Raw genomic sequence first — 15,161 nt, 5'->3', positions numbered from 1 at the left:
GAATGGAACTGGCATCTGTGTCATTAAAGTACATCGAAGCCCTTGGATTCTTAAAAGCTCATTTCATTAATGCTGCACTGAGAAAGTCTCCTGCATTTCTGTAAAAAAAAACCACCCCCCATCAATTGGTAAGAAAAGACATGGATCATAATATCTAAGAGCTGAAAGGGTTCCCAAGGGTCGTCCAACCCTCTGAAAACCTGCCCCCAGCCAGACCTGGGTGGGCTCAAACCATCAGCCTCCTGACCCATTGCACCAACCATTCCATTCACAATTTTCTAAGAGTGGAAGGGAATTTTGGTGACATTCCTAAGACATGGGCTCCGCCCCCCGCCCCCGCCGTCATAGCTGCCAAGTTATCCCTTTTTTAAAGGGATTTCCCCTCATGCTGAATAGGCTTCCTCGGGAGAAAAGGGAAAACTTGGCAGCTATGCCCGCCGTTACTTTCAAGATGGTGGAGAATTTGTATGAGCGTCTTTTTTTTAATTACATAAATCAGGAATAGTCAAGGCGGTGCCCTCCATATATTGTTAGACTACAACTCTTACTTTATTTTATTTTATATCTATATTCCAGGGCCGGCCAACTCCCAAGAGACTGCAATCTACTCACAGAGTTAAAATCTGGTAGTGATCTACCCACTTTTGGGGGTTTCAGATCAAAGTTGATGAGCTTCTTTTCTTTTCTTTTTTAGGAAGGAGGAAGGCCCATTTTGGGGGGGTTCAGATGAAAGTTGTTGAGTTTTTTCAGGGAGGAGGTAAAATGTTGAGCTTTTTTTAGGGGAGCCACAGTTGTTCAGCTTCTTTGGGGGGAGCCAACAATCCACCAGTGATCTACCACAGACATCCAGTGATCTACCAGTAGACCACAATCTTCCTGTTGGACATGCCTGCTATATTCTAAGCTTCCTTGATATATATACTTTGGAGATGGAACTGGTATCCTTACAGATGCCACATGATAATAATAATAATAATAATAATAATAATAATAATAATAATAATAATAATATATATTATTTATACCCCGCCCATCTGGCCGGGTCTCCTCAGCCACTCTGGGCGGCTTCCAACAGAAGAATAAAACACAATAATCTATTAAACATTAAAAGCCTCCCTGAACAGGGCTGCCTTCAGATGTCTTCTAAAAGTCTGGTAGTTGTTTCCCTTTTTGACATCTGTTGGGAGGGCGTTCCACAGGGTAGGCGCCACCACCGAGAAGGCCCTCTGCCTAGTTCCCTGCAACTTGGCTTCTCGCAATGAGGGAACCGCCAGAAGGCCCTCGGTGCTGGACCTCAGTGTCCAAGCAGAACGATGGAGGTGGAGACGCTCCTTCAGGTATACTGGACCGAGGCCATTTAGGGCTTTAAAGGTCAGCACCAACACTTTGAATTGTGCTCGGAAACGTACTGGGAGCCAATGTAGATCTTTCAAGACTGGTGTTATGTGGTTATGTGTTATGTGGTCTCGGCGGCCGCTCCCAGTCACCAGTCTAGCTGCCGCATTCTGGATTAGTTGTAGTTTCCGAGTCACCTTCAAAGGTAGCCCCACGCAGAGCGCATTGCAGTAGTCCAAGCGGGAGATAACTAGAGCATGCACCACTCTGGCTAGACAGTCTGCAGGCAGGTAGGGTCTCAGCCTGCGTACCAGATGGAGCTGATAGACATCTGCCCTGGACACAGAATTGACCTGCGCCTCCATGGACAGCTGTGAGTCCAAAATGACTCCCAGGCTGCGCACCTGGTCTTTCAGGGGCACAGTTACCCCATTCAGAACCAGGGAATCCTCCACACCTGCCCACATGATACCATGATACCTGTTCCACATTCATAACAGATCAATATTTTAGTATGGCAACACTTACACCTACATCTGAAGGCAGCCCTGTTTAGGGAAGTTTTTAATGTTTAGCGCTTTGTTGTTGTTGTTGTTCTGTTGGGAGCCACCCAGAGAGGCTGGGAAAACCCAGCTAGATAGGTGGGGTATAAATACAGTATATTATTTTTATTATTATTATTTATTTTTATTATTATTATTTTATTACACTTTGGAACTCCCTGCCTATTGACATCAGGCAGACTCCTTTGCTGTACTCTTTTTGGTGCCTGCTAAAAACATTTTTCTTTAGGTAGGCTGCCCAGCTGGGAACACGGCCCACGGGGTGTGCAAAATTCCTCTCCCAGCCCTACATTGGCTAGCGAAAGGAGACAGCAAGTTCCACTGCAAGGCCCATCCGGCAAACCCAAAAGATCTCCCCGCCCTGTTCCGTTCATTAACCAAAATATATATTGGGCAAATTAATCAGGAGCCTTTCTCCGCTAATACATTTAGAGTGAAAAACTTGCATTTATTAATCTGCCACAAATTAATCAGGAGCTTCCTCTGCAAATACATCAGGAGCTGGAAACGTGCAAATATTAATCGGTTGCGTGTGTGCATATACACAAATTAATCTCTGCAAATAAGTTAACAACAATATTAGCCGGAAAGGGGGGGGGAGAGCCTGCTTCAGAGGGTACATGTTTTCTTGGCAGGTTTATTTAAATGTTCTGGAACCAGGAAATATTATTTTGCAAGTCACAAAAATGTGACGCTTTGGAAGCAGGTATTCCTGAGCCCTTAAAAGGTGGGACAGTCAAGCAACTGAACCAGCCCAGCCGTGGCCCAGTCACCTGCCGTTTTATTTCCCAGTGATGGATAAGCAAAGCAGCAAAGGGGGTGGGGGACCAGGAACATTGGCCAGACCACTCTGCTCCTATATACCGTATATACCGGTATGTAAAACTCTCTCCTGGTTTTTAAAGCAAAGCTGGCAGCGAGACAGATGGCTGCCAGTGAGTCATCTCAGTGCTCCATTTTCAGATCCTGTGCACAGCCCAGCCGCGCAGATGCTTTATCCCGTTCCTGTTTGCCAGATCCACTTGGCGTGTGTGTGTGTGTGTGTGTGTGTGTGTGTGTGTGTGAAGATATCGAAATTAAACCGGCATAAATCCATCAGCCTCGGGGCCTCTTTGACTAGCGGCATAAATCCCCCGGAAACTGATTGAGCGAGACAATTGAGAGCGTCTTAAATCTGGCTCGTAAAAATGAATGCCATTAAACTAGGAAAGACGGATGGCGAAGGAGAGGCGATTGACTTTGAGCGGAGGGAGGTGGCAGCAGGCTGCTGTTGAGGGGATCCAGGTATGCGGATCCAGTGTTTCGTTCTGTTAGTAGTTTAAGCGACACTTGTCCAGCAGATCAGTCTCTCAGGCCTGGGAACAACCTGTTCAGCTGCAGTATGTGGTTGATTATGCCAAGGCAATGAATGGCCTGATTTTGAAAGCTCCCTTGCTGTGAACTTCAGAGACTCTCGCCTTCTGTCCTTGAGCGCCTTAGTTTTCTCTTCTCTAAAATGGGTCCATAATGTTAAAGGGGGTTCTGCACCACCAAACTCGGTCTGCCGTTATACAGCCCTCACCTGCCTGCCTTCTTGCTTGCAACCAGTCGAGGGGGCAGCCCTGGTTGTCAGCTTCCTCCTCCGTAGTCTCAGTGGATAATTTAACAGGGAGGCAGATAGGGGACAAAACTAGAACTAGTTGAATCAAGGTACAGAATGTACCTTGATTCCATCATCTTTGTTGACTTTCTGTATATTTCGTTTTGCAGTATTGGCTTTGCAAGGTCCAGAAATACGACCATATCACTCTGGAGTAGGGATGTTGGAGAATTCTATCCGAAATGGAGATTGCTGCAGTGTGCACGTTTAGTTGAGATCAGGAACAGAAATGACGCAAGCAAATACCAGCGGTATTTGCTTTTATTGCTCTCTCTCCCCCCCCCCCCAGTTCGCAAAGGTTACATAAATATTCACATTGTTTTCTGCATTGCTTTCGGCGTTCCACTTCCATTGAAATGCATTGATGTTAATTACGCAATTGATGGTGCTAGCTTCAGTGGAAGCAGGTTTCAGAAGAAGCTGAAATGTAGAGGAAGAGAAGCGGTGCTGCTTGCAATGTACACAGCACAGGGCGGAGATCACTGCCTGGAGCAAATAGACTTATCCTGTCTTGACTTGGGGATAATGTTTTTGTTCTAATGCTTGAACCTTGTTTTGTTCTGTAGTGTGCCGGGATCACCTTTTTTTTTGCTAAGCAGTTGTCCTCCCCGCAGTAGGTTTTGAATGGTTCCCATCTTCCAGTCTCTGACACCAAGCAGGGAAGGGGCGGCACAGATTTTGCTACAATTCTATGATTCTGTGTTTCCATTGCAGAAGGATCTAAGGCTGTGTATGCAACTCTTCTCCCTCTTTCCAATGTTTGGGTTGTGGGTGCCAATAATCTACAGTAGTGTAGATAATTCGGATATGCAAATTCAGACGTGCCGAGTCCCTTTGTGATAGTCACAGCCATGGCCCCTCACAGCCACACCCCTTCTAAGATAATTGTATAACCTTAGAAGGTTGCATAATCTGATAAACAACAACCACAATAATTACGGAGGTATCGCAACAGGCAATGCAGATCTCCACATGTTGCCTTTCAGCTAGATCTATTTCCCCTTTTTAACATAAATTGATTGTTTTATTGAGATTTTCTGAGACAATTAAGGAATAGATACTAAAAAACACAGCGTACACAACAAATCTTGACTGTAGTACTTGGACTAAGTTCACTGTCGAGATCTACTCTATTCTGGGAACGTTCACGGCCCAATGATTTGGAGTGTTGTAATACCTTATTTCAAAATGACTGAAGTTATGTTTTTCTTGAAGTTTCATTGTGCCTAACAGCTTTCAGACCATTCACTTGACACTGAAGCACCTTGTATTCAGTGTTCCTAAATGCTTAGCTGTAGAATGTACAGAACAACTCCTCCTCTGTATTCTTCCTGTGTGCCTTCTTAAGAACGACCCCAGGAGCCAATCCTCAGGAGCTGACTCATCTCCTTTCACACTGATTGGCTCTGATCAGCACCCAAGGTACACGCATTCAGCTGGAGGCTGAGATAGTTGACCTTACAAGGTCTCTTTCCATATCTGCGATTCTGTCTAAATAAGCCACAGTGCTGTAATACCGTTTTCTAGAGGGCAACCAAAATGTCATGAGCAAGCTTTTCAAAACTCATCAGGCAAGATGTTGAACAGGGTGGGGAAAGTGGGGTTGAGGGTAAGAAATTATGACTTCATTCCAAGCCTGCAGTTCTTAAAATGGAATGCAGGAGGCATCCTGCAATGCAGACCTAATTGGATTAATCTCACTGCATGCAAGACAGATATTCAGCGAGACTTCAAGACAGCTAGGATAAAAAAGAAAACCAATTGTCACTCGTACGCATTTCTGATTCCACCAGACAAAAGAAAAGGCAATAGTGATCGTCATTCGTACAGATTCCTGATTCCACCTGAGCAGAAAAACCACAAAACAATAATATCAGCATCCATACACATTCCAGATTCCACCCAGACGCAAACAAAATCCTCTGCCGCCTAGTGGTGAAATTAAATAATGACATTATCCACAGGAAGCCAAAGTTGGTGGAATTGCCAGGTCCATTGTAGGCACATACCATCGGGACGCGGGTGGCGCTGTGGGTCAAACCACAGAGCCTAGGGCTTGCCTATCAGAAGGTCGGCGGTTCGAATCCCCGCCAGGGGGTGAGCTCCCATTGCTCGGTCCCAGCTCCTGCCAACCTAGCAGTTCGAAAGCACGTCAAAGTGCAAGTAGATAAATAGGTACCGCTACAGCTGGAAGGTAAACGACGTTTTCATATGCTGCTCTGGTTCGCCAGAAGTGGCTTTGTCATGCTGGCCACATGACCTGGAAGCTGTACGCCGGCTCCCTCGGCCAATAACGCGAGATGAGCGCCGCAACCCCAGAGTCGGTCACGACTGGACCTAATCGTCAGGGTTCCCTTTACCTTTACCATCAGTTTCCACAGGCTAACTCAGTGGCAGCAGGATTAGCACCACCATAAGAACATCAGAGGAGCCGGCTGGATCTGGCCAGTGGCCCCTCTGATCCAGCATCCTCTTCTCACAGTGGCCAACCAGATGCCTCTGGGAAACTTGCAAGTGGGACCTGAACACAAGACCATTCTCCACTCCTGTGGTTTCCATCAACTGGAAACATTGCTGCCTCCAACCGCGGAAGCAGAGCCTAGAGAAGCCATGAATAGCCTTGTCCTCCATGAATTTGTCCAGTCTTCTTTTAAAGCATGGGGCGGACAGAATTCTGACAGCCACCTACGGGAAGGAGCTGTATCCCAGTGGTTAGAGCATTTGCTTTGCATACTAAAGGTTCAAGGTTCAATCCCCAATGGCCTCTCCAGTTAGGGCTGGGAGAGTCTTCTCGCCTAAAATCCCAGAGAGTCACTGCCAGTCAGTGTAGGCACTAGACTAGACTAGGCAGCTTCCTGTGTTCCAAATTGACACATCAAGTTTTGCACTGCTCAGTCCTTGTTTTGCCTCCTGCTCCAGCGCCTTTTACAGTGTTGCGGTTCTTTCTGGAAGCTGTCGGCTTCCAGGTTTTTTATGGGTGTGGGTGATCTCCTAGCTGCTTCCTCTTTCATATGTAAATAGCGGCATCACCATCAAAGCAGTCAGATGGCTGTCTTTCTCCCTTTCAGGCTTTGTTTTGCATACTCGCAACCAATGCCAGGAAAGGTGTTCATGATATTGTTCTAAGGGGTTATTCAGTTGCGTCTTCCCTATGCCGTCTAGCCAATGACCAGACCTGCCCCAGGTGGACAGGGTAGCCAGTTCAGCTGAGGAAAGTCCCGCTTGCCCCAAACCGCTGGAAACAAGAAGAATAGCAGCTCAGTCGGCAGAGCATGCTGGAATGGTCCCTGTTTCCATCCCTGGCACTTCCAGGTGAGGGTGGGAGAGACCCTTGTCTGAAACCCAGGCGAACTGCTGACAGTAGAGGTGATTAGCAGCCATTGATAGCCTTATTCCCCATGGCTTTGTCTAATAATCCCTCTTTTATAGCCACATAAGGATGTTACTGCCTCCTGCGGGAGTGAGTTCCATAGTTTAACTGTGCGCTGCAGGAATTACTTTCTTTTGCCTGTCCTGAATCTTCCGACACTCAGTTTCGCTGCATGGTCCTGGGTTCTGTGAGGGGGCTGGAGAACTTCCCTCTATTCAAAATTTAAAAAATCCTTCAGTAGCACCTTAAAGACCAACTAAGTTTTTATTTTGGTATGAGCTTTCGTGTGCATGCACACTTCTTCAGATACACTTGAAACAGAAGTGTCAGACCCTTATGTATATACAGAGGGTGATGGGGGTGGGTGGGAATGGGTGATGGGCTGATGGGAGTGATAAACCTGTAGATGGCTGTTAACGACTGCTGATGACTGCAATTAGTCCTGGGGGGGGGAATGCAAGGGCTGAGGCGCTAAAGAAAGCTTGATCATGCATAATGAGATAAGAATCCGATGTCTTTATTCATCCCAGGTGGCTCCATGGTTTTAAGCTTGGTAATGAGTTCCAATTCAGCAACTTCTCTTTCCAATCTGTTCCTGAAATTTCTCTGTAATAAAACAGCTGCTTTGAGATCTTGTATAGAATGTCCTGGGAGATTGAAGTGTTCTCCTACTGGTTTCTCTGTCTTATGGTTCCTGATGTAATAAAAACTTAGTTGGTCTTTAAGGTGCTACTGAAGGAATTTTTTTATTTTGCTTCGACTCAGACCAACACGGCTACCTACCTGTAACTTCCCTCTATTCACTTTCTCCATCATGCCTAGGGGAAGGGTGAACGATCTAAGACTCACCTTTGGAAACTGGGCAACGCTTTCCTGAAACAATGTTAAGGGGAATTAGAATCTTTCAAGGTAACGTGGGGTTATGTTCTGCTTTTGCAAAGCATCTATTTTTGTGCCAGCTCTTTTACCTTGATGATGTGGTTTTCTTCCTTCCTTCTTTCTAAAATAATGCAATAAATGAGTACTTAGCCAAACTAGTCATTAATTTAACTCTTGGCATTAGCATCCAGCAGCTGCCAAATCAGACTGGTTTTTGGTGTGTGTGGTTTTTTTAACGCACCTAAGGCTACGTTCCCGTAACTTGACCTGACATGGTTGGTTGGCAAAGTCAGGGTTAGCTCCCTGTTTCTGAATGGCACAATTCAACCACAGTTATGAAACCTATTTACTGGAACTCAGGTGTTTTGCGTGTTGCTGTTGTTTTTCCAATAATGAGATTCTTGTATTATGGCAGAAGGAGAGGAGAAAGAAAACTCCCATCTGCTTTCTCCAACCTGCGCATAATTTTATGACTGCGGACACTGTGCCCTTATACAGTATCAAAAACTGACCTCTAGTTTTTGTGCCTTATGTAGATTCTTAATTCCATTGTTGTCCCCTTGATGCATTCACTGGGAGGTGAGGGTTGTCGCAGCTAGAAGTCAACATGGTCTTGACCCAGCTTACCACACACTGTGAGAGGCTTGCAGGCAATGTCTTTTTTTTTTGTATGCAGGCCCCCACATACTAGAATAAATGCGACTTAACTTCAAACAAGGCAAGAAACAAACTCCCCCCCCAGAGAAAGAGGAGGAACTCACATCTGGAAAGAGTGGTGTTTTCTGCCTCTTCAAGAGAGTGGAGCTAGACAAAACCCACTTGAGGGCACCCTAGTGCCTCTCAGGACCACTGTTCTGGTGGGTACCAATGGTACTAATAATAATCATAGAATCGTAGAGTTGGAAGGGACAATGGAGGTCATCTGGTCCAACCTCCCGGTACTTCTGAAAGTTCTTCTTCGTGTGGCACATGGTTTAACTATGGAACTTGCTTCCATACGAGGCAGTGATGGCCACCAACCTGAATTGCTTTAAAAGTTGTTGTTTAGTCGTTTAGTCGTGTCTGACTCTTCGTGACCCCATGGACCATAGCACGCCAGGCACTCCTGTCTTCCACTGCCTCCCGCAGTTTGGTCAAAATCATGTTCGTAGCTTCGAGAACACTGTCCAACCATCTCGTCCTCTGTCGTCCCCTTCTCCTTGTGCCATCCATCTTACCCAACATCAGGGTCTTTTCCAGGGAGTCTTCTCTTCTCATGAGGTGGCCATGAGAAGAGAATCCTTTAAAAGAGGATTGGACAAACCCTCAAGCAGGAACCGAGCACAAGAGCCTTCTCCTCTCCTGTGATATTCAGCAACTGGTATTCAGAAGTATTTCTGACTGTGAAGGCAGAGCTGAACCATCATGGATAGTAGCCATTGATAGCCTTGTCCTCTAACAATTTGCCCAGTCCTCTTTTAAAGTCGTCTAGGTGGCTTCCTGTGAGTCTAACTATGCACTGCGCGAAGAAAGTCATTTCTTTTATCTGCCCTGAATCTTCCAATATTCAGCTTCAGTGTATATCCGCCAGTTCCAACACTGTGGGAGAAAGTCTCAATGATGTCCCTTCTCTTTCTTGAGGTTGTGAGGATAGAACCTAATACAGTTGTACCTTGGAGGTCAAATGGAATCCGTTCTTGAAGTCTGTTCGACTTCTAAAACCAAAGCGCAGCTTCTGATTGGCTGCAGGAAGCTCCTGCAGCCAATCGGAAGCTGCGGAAGCCCCATCGGACGTGCGGCTTCCAAAAATAATTCTTAAACCAGAACACTCACTTCCAGGTTTGCTGCGTTCGGGAGCCAAACATTCAAGAACTAGGCTGTTTGAAAACCAAGGAATGAGTGTAGAGGATTCTTGTTTCTGAACTAGTCGCCAAGTGTCTTTGTAAGACAAAAAATGGCCTTAACTGACCACTTAAATGTCCTCATCAGCATCCCAAAAGAATGTGTCAGGTTGCAAGAGCTACCACTAAGTGATGGGGCCCTCCAGGTTAATGGTGGACCTTTCCTCCACCCTCCCTCACCTGGCCCGCTAGGTAGGAGAACAAAAGCCATTGGGGTGCAGGTGAGCTGAGCTGCAAGCAGGCTGGATGCTGGAGGCACAGAGACCTGCTTGCTCTGTGCTGGATCCAAACCTGTGCTGAACGAAAAAGCAAGATCTGTTGGGGGTATTAATGGCCGTGAGCCTCTCCATCTTATTCTCAGGTTGTACTTACGTGTAAATGAAACCATATGTCCTAAAGGCAACACACAGTAGTCCCTGCTAACCTTTATTCCAAGGGAAATGAACCTGAAACCCCTGGAGGTTCTTGCTGCTTGGAGATGAGGGTGGTGTATGATGATATGAATTTGGGAACGGGGAGAAAACTCATCTCCGGAAGTGGGACATTAGTTCTGTTCCAATGATTGGCAGAAAATGTACAAAGCTGGGAAGCTGGATCATTCTGTGCCCTCGATGGCAGCGAGAGCTCTTCCTTGGGGCTCTGCCCTGGGAGATTTATTTTTTTATTTTTGCTGGGCTGGAAAAGCTTGCGAGGCTCTGATCTCCCTCCTGACATCTCCGTGGAAGGAGGGAGCGAGGGGGAATTTATTGGCAAGCTGACATGTGATGGTTTCTAATGGGGTTGCGTGTCTGGCAAAACAACCTAATGACCGCGGTGTTGACAAGCAGCCTTCTTGATTTGCGGCTGCCTCCCCTCCTGGTCTCCCGCCCCCTTGCGGGCTTCCTTTTTAAGATGGAGCCGCTGGCGGCTGATACCTGCCAGCCCATTAACAGCAGCTCCTGCCGAGGGAAACTAAGGGACTCGGAGGCAGGGGAGCTCTTTCCGGGGGGGGGATCTTGTGACAAATTGGTACACCTCCCTCGTGATAGGTAACGGCGGGAGAGATGCAGGAGTGAGTTTGCAAGAGAAATTTAGCCCAGAGGAGAAAAGTAGGCATAAGCAAGAAAACAAGGAGAACTTGGGAAGCTGGCTTACCTTGAGTCAGTCTGGTCCCCCTGCTTTCCCCCCTCTATCCTTCCCCGGTCGCCTTCCCTCTCTCCCTCTTGTCTGATTCATTAGTTAATGCCTGGGAACTGCTGTGTTAAGTGCAAAATATCCTTGCTGTCTAACTAGTGCTGATAGAAGGGTTTCCCACCTCGACTGGTTAACTGACAGTCCTCAGAGTTCCTGCGCTCAGTGGCGTACCAAGCCCAGACAGTACCCGTAGTGATAAAGCAGGATATCAAATCCAAACTCTTCTTCTTCTTCTTCTTCTTCTTCTTCTTCTTCTTCTTCTTCTTCTTCTTCTTCTTCTTCTTCTTCTTCTTCTTCTTCTTTGTCTTCTTCTTCTTTGTCTTCTTCGTCTTCTTCTTCTTCTTCTTCTTCTTCTTCTTCTTCTTCTTCTTCTTCTTCTTCTTCTTCTTCTTCTTCTTCTCAAAGCGGCTAACATTCTCCTTTCCCTTCCTCCACCACAACAAACACTCTGTGAGGTGAATGGGGCTGAGAGACTTCAGAGAAGTGTGACTAGCCCAAGGTCACCCAGCAGCTGCATGTGGAGGAGCGGAGACGCGAACCCGGTTCCCCAGATTATGAGTCTACCGCTCTTAACCACTACACCACACTGGCTTTCTCCTAGCTTTTTAACCCACATTGCCAAGCCTGTTCCAAGAGGATGGCTGATGGATAGTACACATGCTGTACACAGGGAAACAGCTGGGCAGGGGCTATCACTGACTGCTTCTTCTCCCCCAGCATCTAATGCCTGAGTTAGCTGCCTCACTCTGCCTAACAGCAGGGCCTGCTTACACCAAGGCCATTCGTTCCCCACCCCTCAGTTCAAAACATGAGTGAAGATTGAACCCATTTCATAGGTGGAAAGGCTGAGGCTGAGAGTTCTATTCCACCTCGGTCACCTGAGAGTGCAAGGAGGGATGCGGGGACTGAACTCCTTCCACACAGAGATGCAGATTTGTCTTTCCCCATCTTTACTCTCTCTCACCCAGAGCTGTGAAAAGAGCTTTTGAGCCTCTTCTCTCTCCTAAATGTCATGACAAATCCAATTCTGCAAATCTGCACCATTTGACAACTTCAATGGCTTTGCCCGTCCGCCCACTTTAGAGGCTTCTCCCTCCCCCCCTCCTCCCCCCCCCAAATCCCTTTTTTATTATTTATAATGAGCTGGCAGAATCAATGAAATCGGTGACAGCTGCAAAGATGTTACACTTCATTGTTTCTGTTGTCATTCATTTGGCGGGATCTTTAGAAGAGAAGGATCAGAGAAGAGGATTGACTCCCAGGAAGCGTCAAAAGGCGGGGGTGGGGGAGAATTGTAAATCCACCTGCTCCTAAGCTCACCACACACAGCTCAGAGCCCCGCCCCACCCTGAAGTTTGGAACTGCATCTTCTACCAGCGCCAGCAGGGGAGAACCTTGGGCTCTTAAATTTCAGCCTGTTTCCCTGTAGCTTCACTTTTCGCAGTGAGGGAACCGCCAGAAGGCCCTCGGAGCTGGACCTCAGTGTCCGGGCTGAACGATGGGGTTGGAGACGTTCCTTCAGGTATACTGGGCCGAGGCCATTTAGGGCTTTAAAGGTCAGCACCAACACTTGGAATTGTGCTTCGAAACATACTGGAAGCCTTTAGGACCGGTGTTCTATGGTCCTGGCGGCCAAGTCCCCAGTTGAACTGCTGCGTTCTGCATTGGTTGTAGTTTTCGAGTGACATTCAAAGGAAGCCTCACATAGAGAGCCTTGCAGTGGTCCAAGCAGGAGATAACCACATCTGAAGCTTGCAGATACAGTCGTGCCTCGGGTTGTGAACACCTCGGGTTACGAACAACTTGGGTTATGAACTGTGCAAACCCAGAAGTATTTTCGCCGCGCGTGCATGCGCAGAAGCGGCACGCACGATTTGCGCATGCGCAAAGCGCAAAAATAGCACTTTGCGCATGCACAAAATGGCGGTTCGGGTTACAAACTTTTCAGGTTACGAACTGCGACCCGGAATGGATCGCGTTCATAACCCAAGGTACCACTGTATTTAACAGAGCCAGTGCTTTTTTCTATCCAGCGTGATACCTTTATTTTTAAAACACACACGCAGCTTTATTGCAGTTCACAGACCCAAAAATAAACAGTACAGTCAAACCTCATGTGCAACATAATATATACCAACAGTTATTATGGTGTAAGATTGGCCTTGCTAGCCAACAGAGGAGCTTCAGCCTCTACATACCGATTTCTGATTTGTACAGCCTCCGAGAGGAATTTTGCTAGAGCCAGTGTAATAGCATCAACCTTATCCTCAAGGACAGTAGTGCCCAAACTTGGCCCTCCAGCTGTTTTTGGATTACAACTCCCATCATCCCTAGCCAACAGGACCCAGTGGTCAGGGATGATGGGAACTGTAGTCGCAAAACAGCTGGAGGGCCGAGTTTGACCACCACTGCTCAAGGAGAGCCTTGATATGGAAAGAGTCAGCAATTTCAGCTTGTTCTGTTAATATTGGGTTGATTAGATGCCGTCTGACCTGTTTATACAGGCCGCAGTGTAATAGATTGATTGATATTTATTACGGCCATTGGCCCATCACACAACAATTTCCCATACCAACATATATGCACTTAAACCTCCAAATTTAAAACAGCCAAAACTACAAAACTCAAACAAAACAAAAGCAAAAAACCAACAACATACAATACAATAAATTTGCAACATAAACATCGCCCTCTGCTCATAAATTAATAAAATACATCAATGTTGATATCACCTAATTAGATCCTAAAACTTAAATCGTGGTTTAAAAGGGTTTTATCCGAGCCGCACAGGAGTCCGTTTTTCTTCTTTAGGGATAGGATGCTGATCAAGAATCTGGCAACCGTGTGTGATCTTAAGGGGTCTTCATCATTTAGTAGATATCTCAGTGTAATAAAATGTGTTTCATACATTCAACATCCTGAGAACGTGGGCACAGCCCATCTTGGTACGGGGCACCAGCCAATCTTCCCTTATTGTTCTTCTCTTATCCTCCTCCCTTTCCTGCTTTGTAGGTAAGGAAGATGTAAAGCGGACCTCCGAGGCAAGTCCCCAGGAGTGTGTTCAGCAAGCCCCATATTTTCAGCCGGGCCAATGCCTGTCTCTGTTCACACCTTCCACAGAGGTCTGTTCGCTTTGTCGTATTCCAAGGCTGGGGGACCCGGTGCTCCATCAGAACTGACATCCAGCAACTGATGTCTTGCAGAGGCATTCTGGTCATTCGAGGTCTGGAGAATTGGGAACCTTCAGGTGAATAGAGGAACCGCCTTCCCTTCCCCTCTCCCTCCAGAGGCTGCAAGCCAGCCAGCCAAGACAGGGCCTGCGTGCACCGCCAGCTCTCGGTCTCCTCATTCAGAGAAGACCCGAGGACTACAATGGAAGAGAGTGTGTTCAGTGTACAGCAAATCCAGCCCAATGTCATTTCCGTGAAACTCTTCAAGCGCAAGGTTGGGGGTCTCGGGTTCCTGGTGAAGGAGCGTGTCAGCAAGCCGCCGGTGATCATCTCTGACCTGATCCGAGGAGGGGCGGCTGAGCAAAGTGGCCTGATCCAGACAGGGGACATCATCCTCGCCGTGAATGGGCGCCCCCTGGTGGACATGAACTATGACACCGCTCTGGAGGTCCTGAGGAGCATTGCCTCCGAAACCCACGTCGTCCTCATCTTGAGGGGCCCGGAGGGCTTCACCACGCACCTGGAGACGACCTTCACTGGGGACGGGACGCCCAAGACCGTCCGAGTCACCAGGCCCCTGTGCGCCACCTCCCCGTCTCTGGTTGACCTCCCGGCCGGCCTCGGGATCCACACCAAAGATCAGCGGCAAGGAGGTGACCATACAATGGGGGGTTCTGTCAGCTCTCGGTGCACCCGGGAGAACGGGCAGGGGGACGAGACCCTGGTGCACGTCAACGGGGTGATCGCTGGGTCCGTCCCCAGGGACTCTCTGAAAGGGAGCGGGGACGTTTCCGACCGTTGCCTCAACGGCAGCGTCGAGAGCAGCGAACTGTTGAAAGAGATCGAGCCGGTCTTGGACCTCCTGAAGGGCAACAGCAAGGAGCTCAACGGAGATGCGCAACCCAGGATGGTCACAAGAGACGCGGAGGTCCAGGTGGATGGGTAGGTCCCTTGGCTGCGCACCTTTGGGGATGTGATATGCAGAGAGCCACTGTGGTGTAATGGTTAGAGTGGTGGGCTTAGGGCCTGGGAGACCAGGGTTCGAATCCCCACTCAGCCACGAAGCTCACTGGGTGACCTTGGAGATCTCTCAGCCTAACAACCTACCTCACAGGGCTGTTGTTGTGATGAAATTGGGAGGAGGAGAACCAT

General features: G+C 47.7%; 1 protein-coding gene across 4 annotated transcripts in view; it reads left to right on the top strand.

Annotated features, from left to right (window-relative positions):
- The window catches only part of NOS1 (nitric oxide synthase 1), a 119,159-nt gene that overhangs the window by 21,412 nt on the left and 82,586 nt on the right, over positions 1–15,161 (top strand). For 3 of the 4 annotated variants that reach the window (XM_035098445.3, XM_035098442.3, XM_060269287.2), the window contains exon 2: positions 13,852–14,951. The exons of the other annotated variant lie outside the window; for it this stretch is intronic. In XM_035098445.3, coding sequence (XP_034954336.3) covers positions 14,212–14,951 — 740 coding nt within the window. In that variant the 5' untranslated portion in view covers positions 13,852–14,211. The remainder of the gene's footprint in view (positions 1–13,851; positions 14,952–15,161) is intronic. 4 annotated transcript variants of the gene reach the window in all.

Source organism: Zootoca vivipara, chromosome 16 (genome assembly GCF_965207765.1).
Source record: "Zootoca vivipara chromosome 16, rZooViv2.hap1.1, whole genome shotgun sequence".
NCBI classification, from domain to species: Eukaryota; Metazoa; Chordata; class Lepidosauria; order Squamata; family Lacertidae; genus Zootoca; species Zootoca vivipara.
This window is presented reverse-complemented; position numbering and strand designations above follow the sequence as displayed.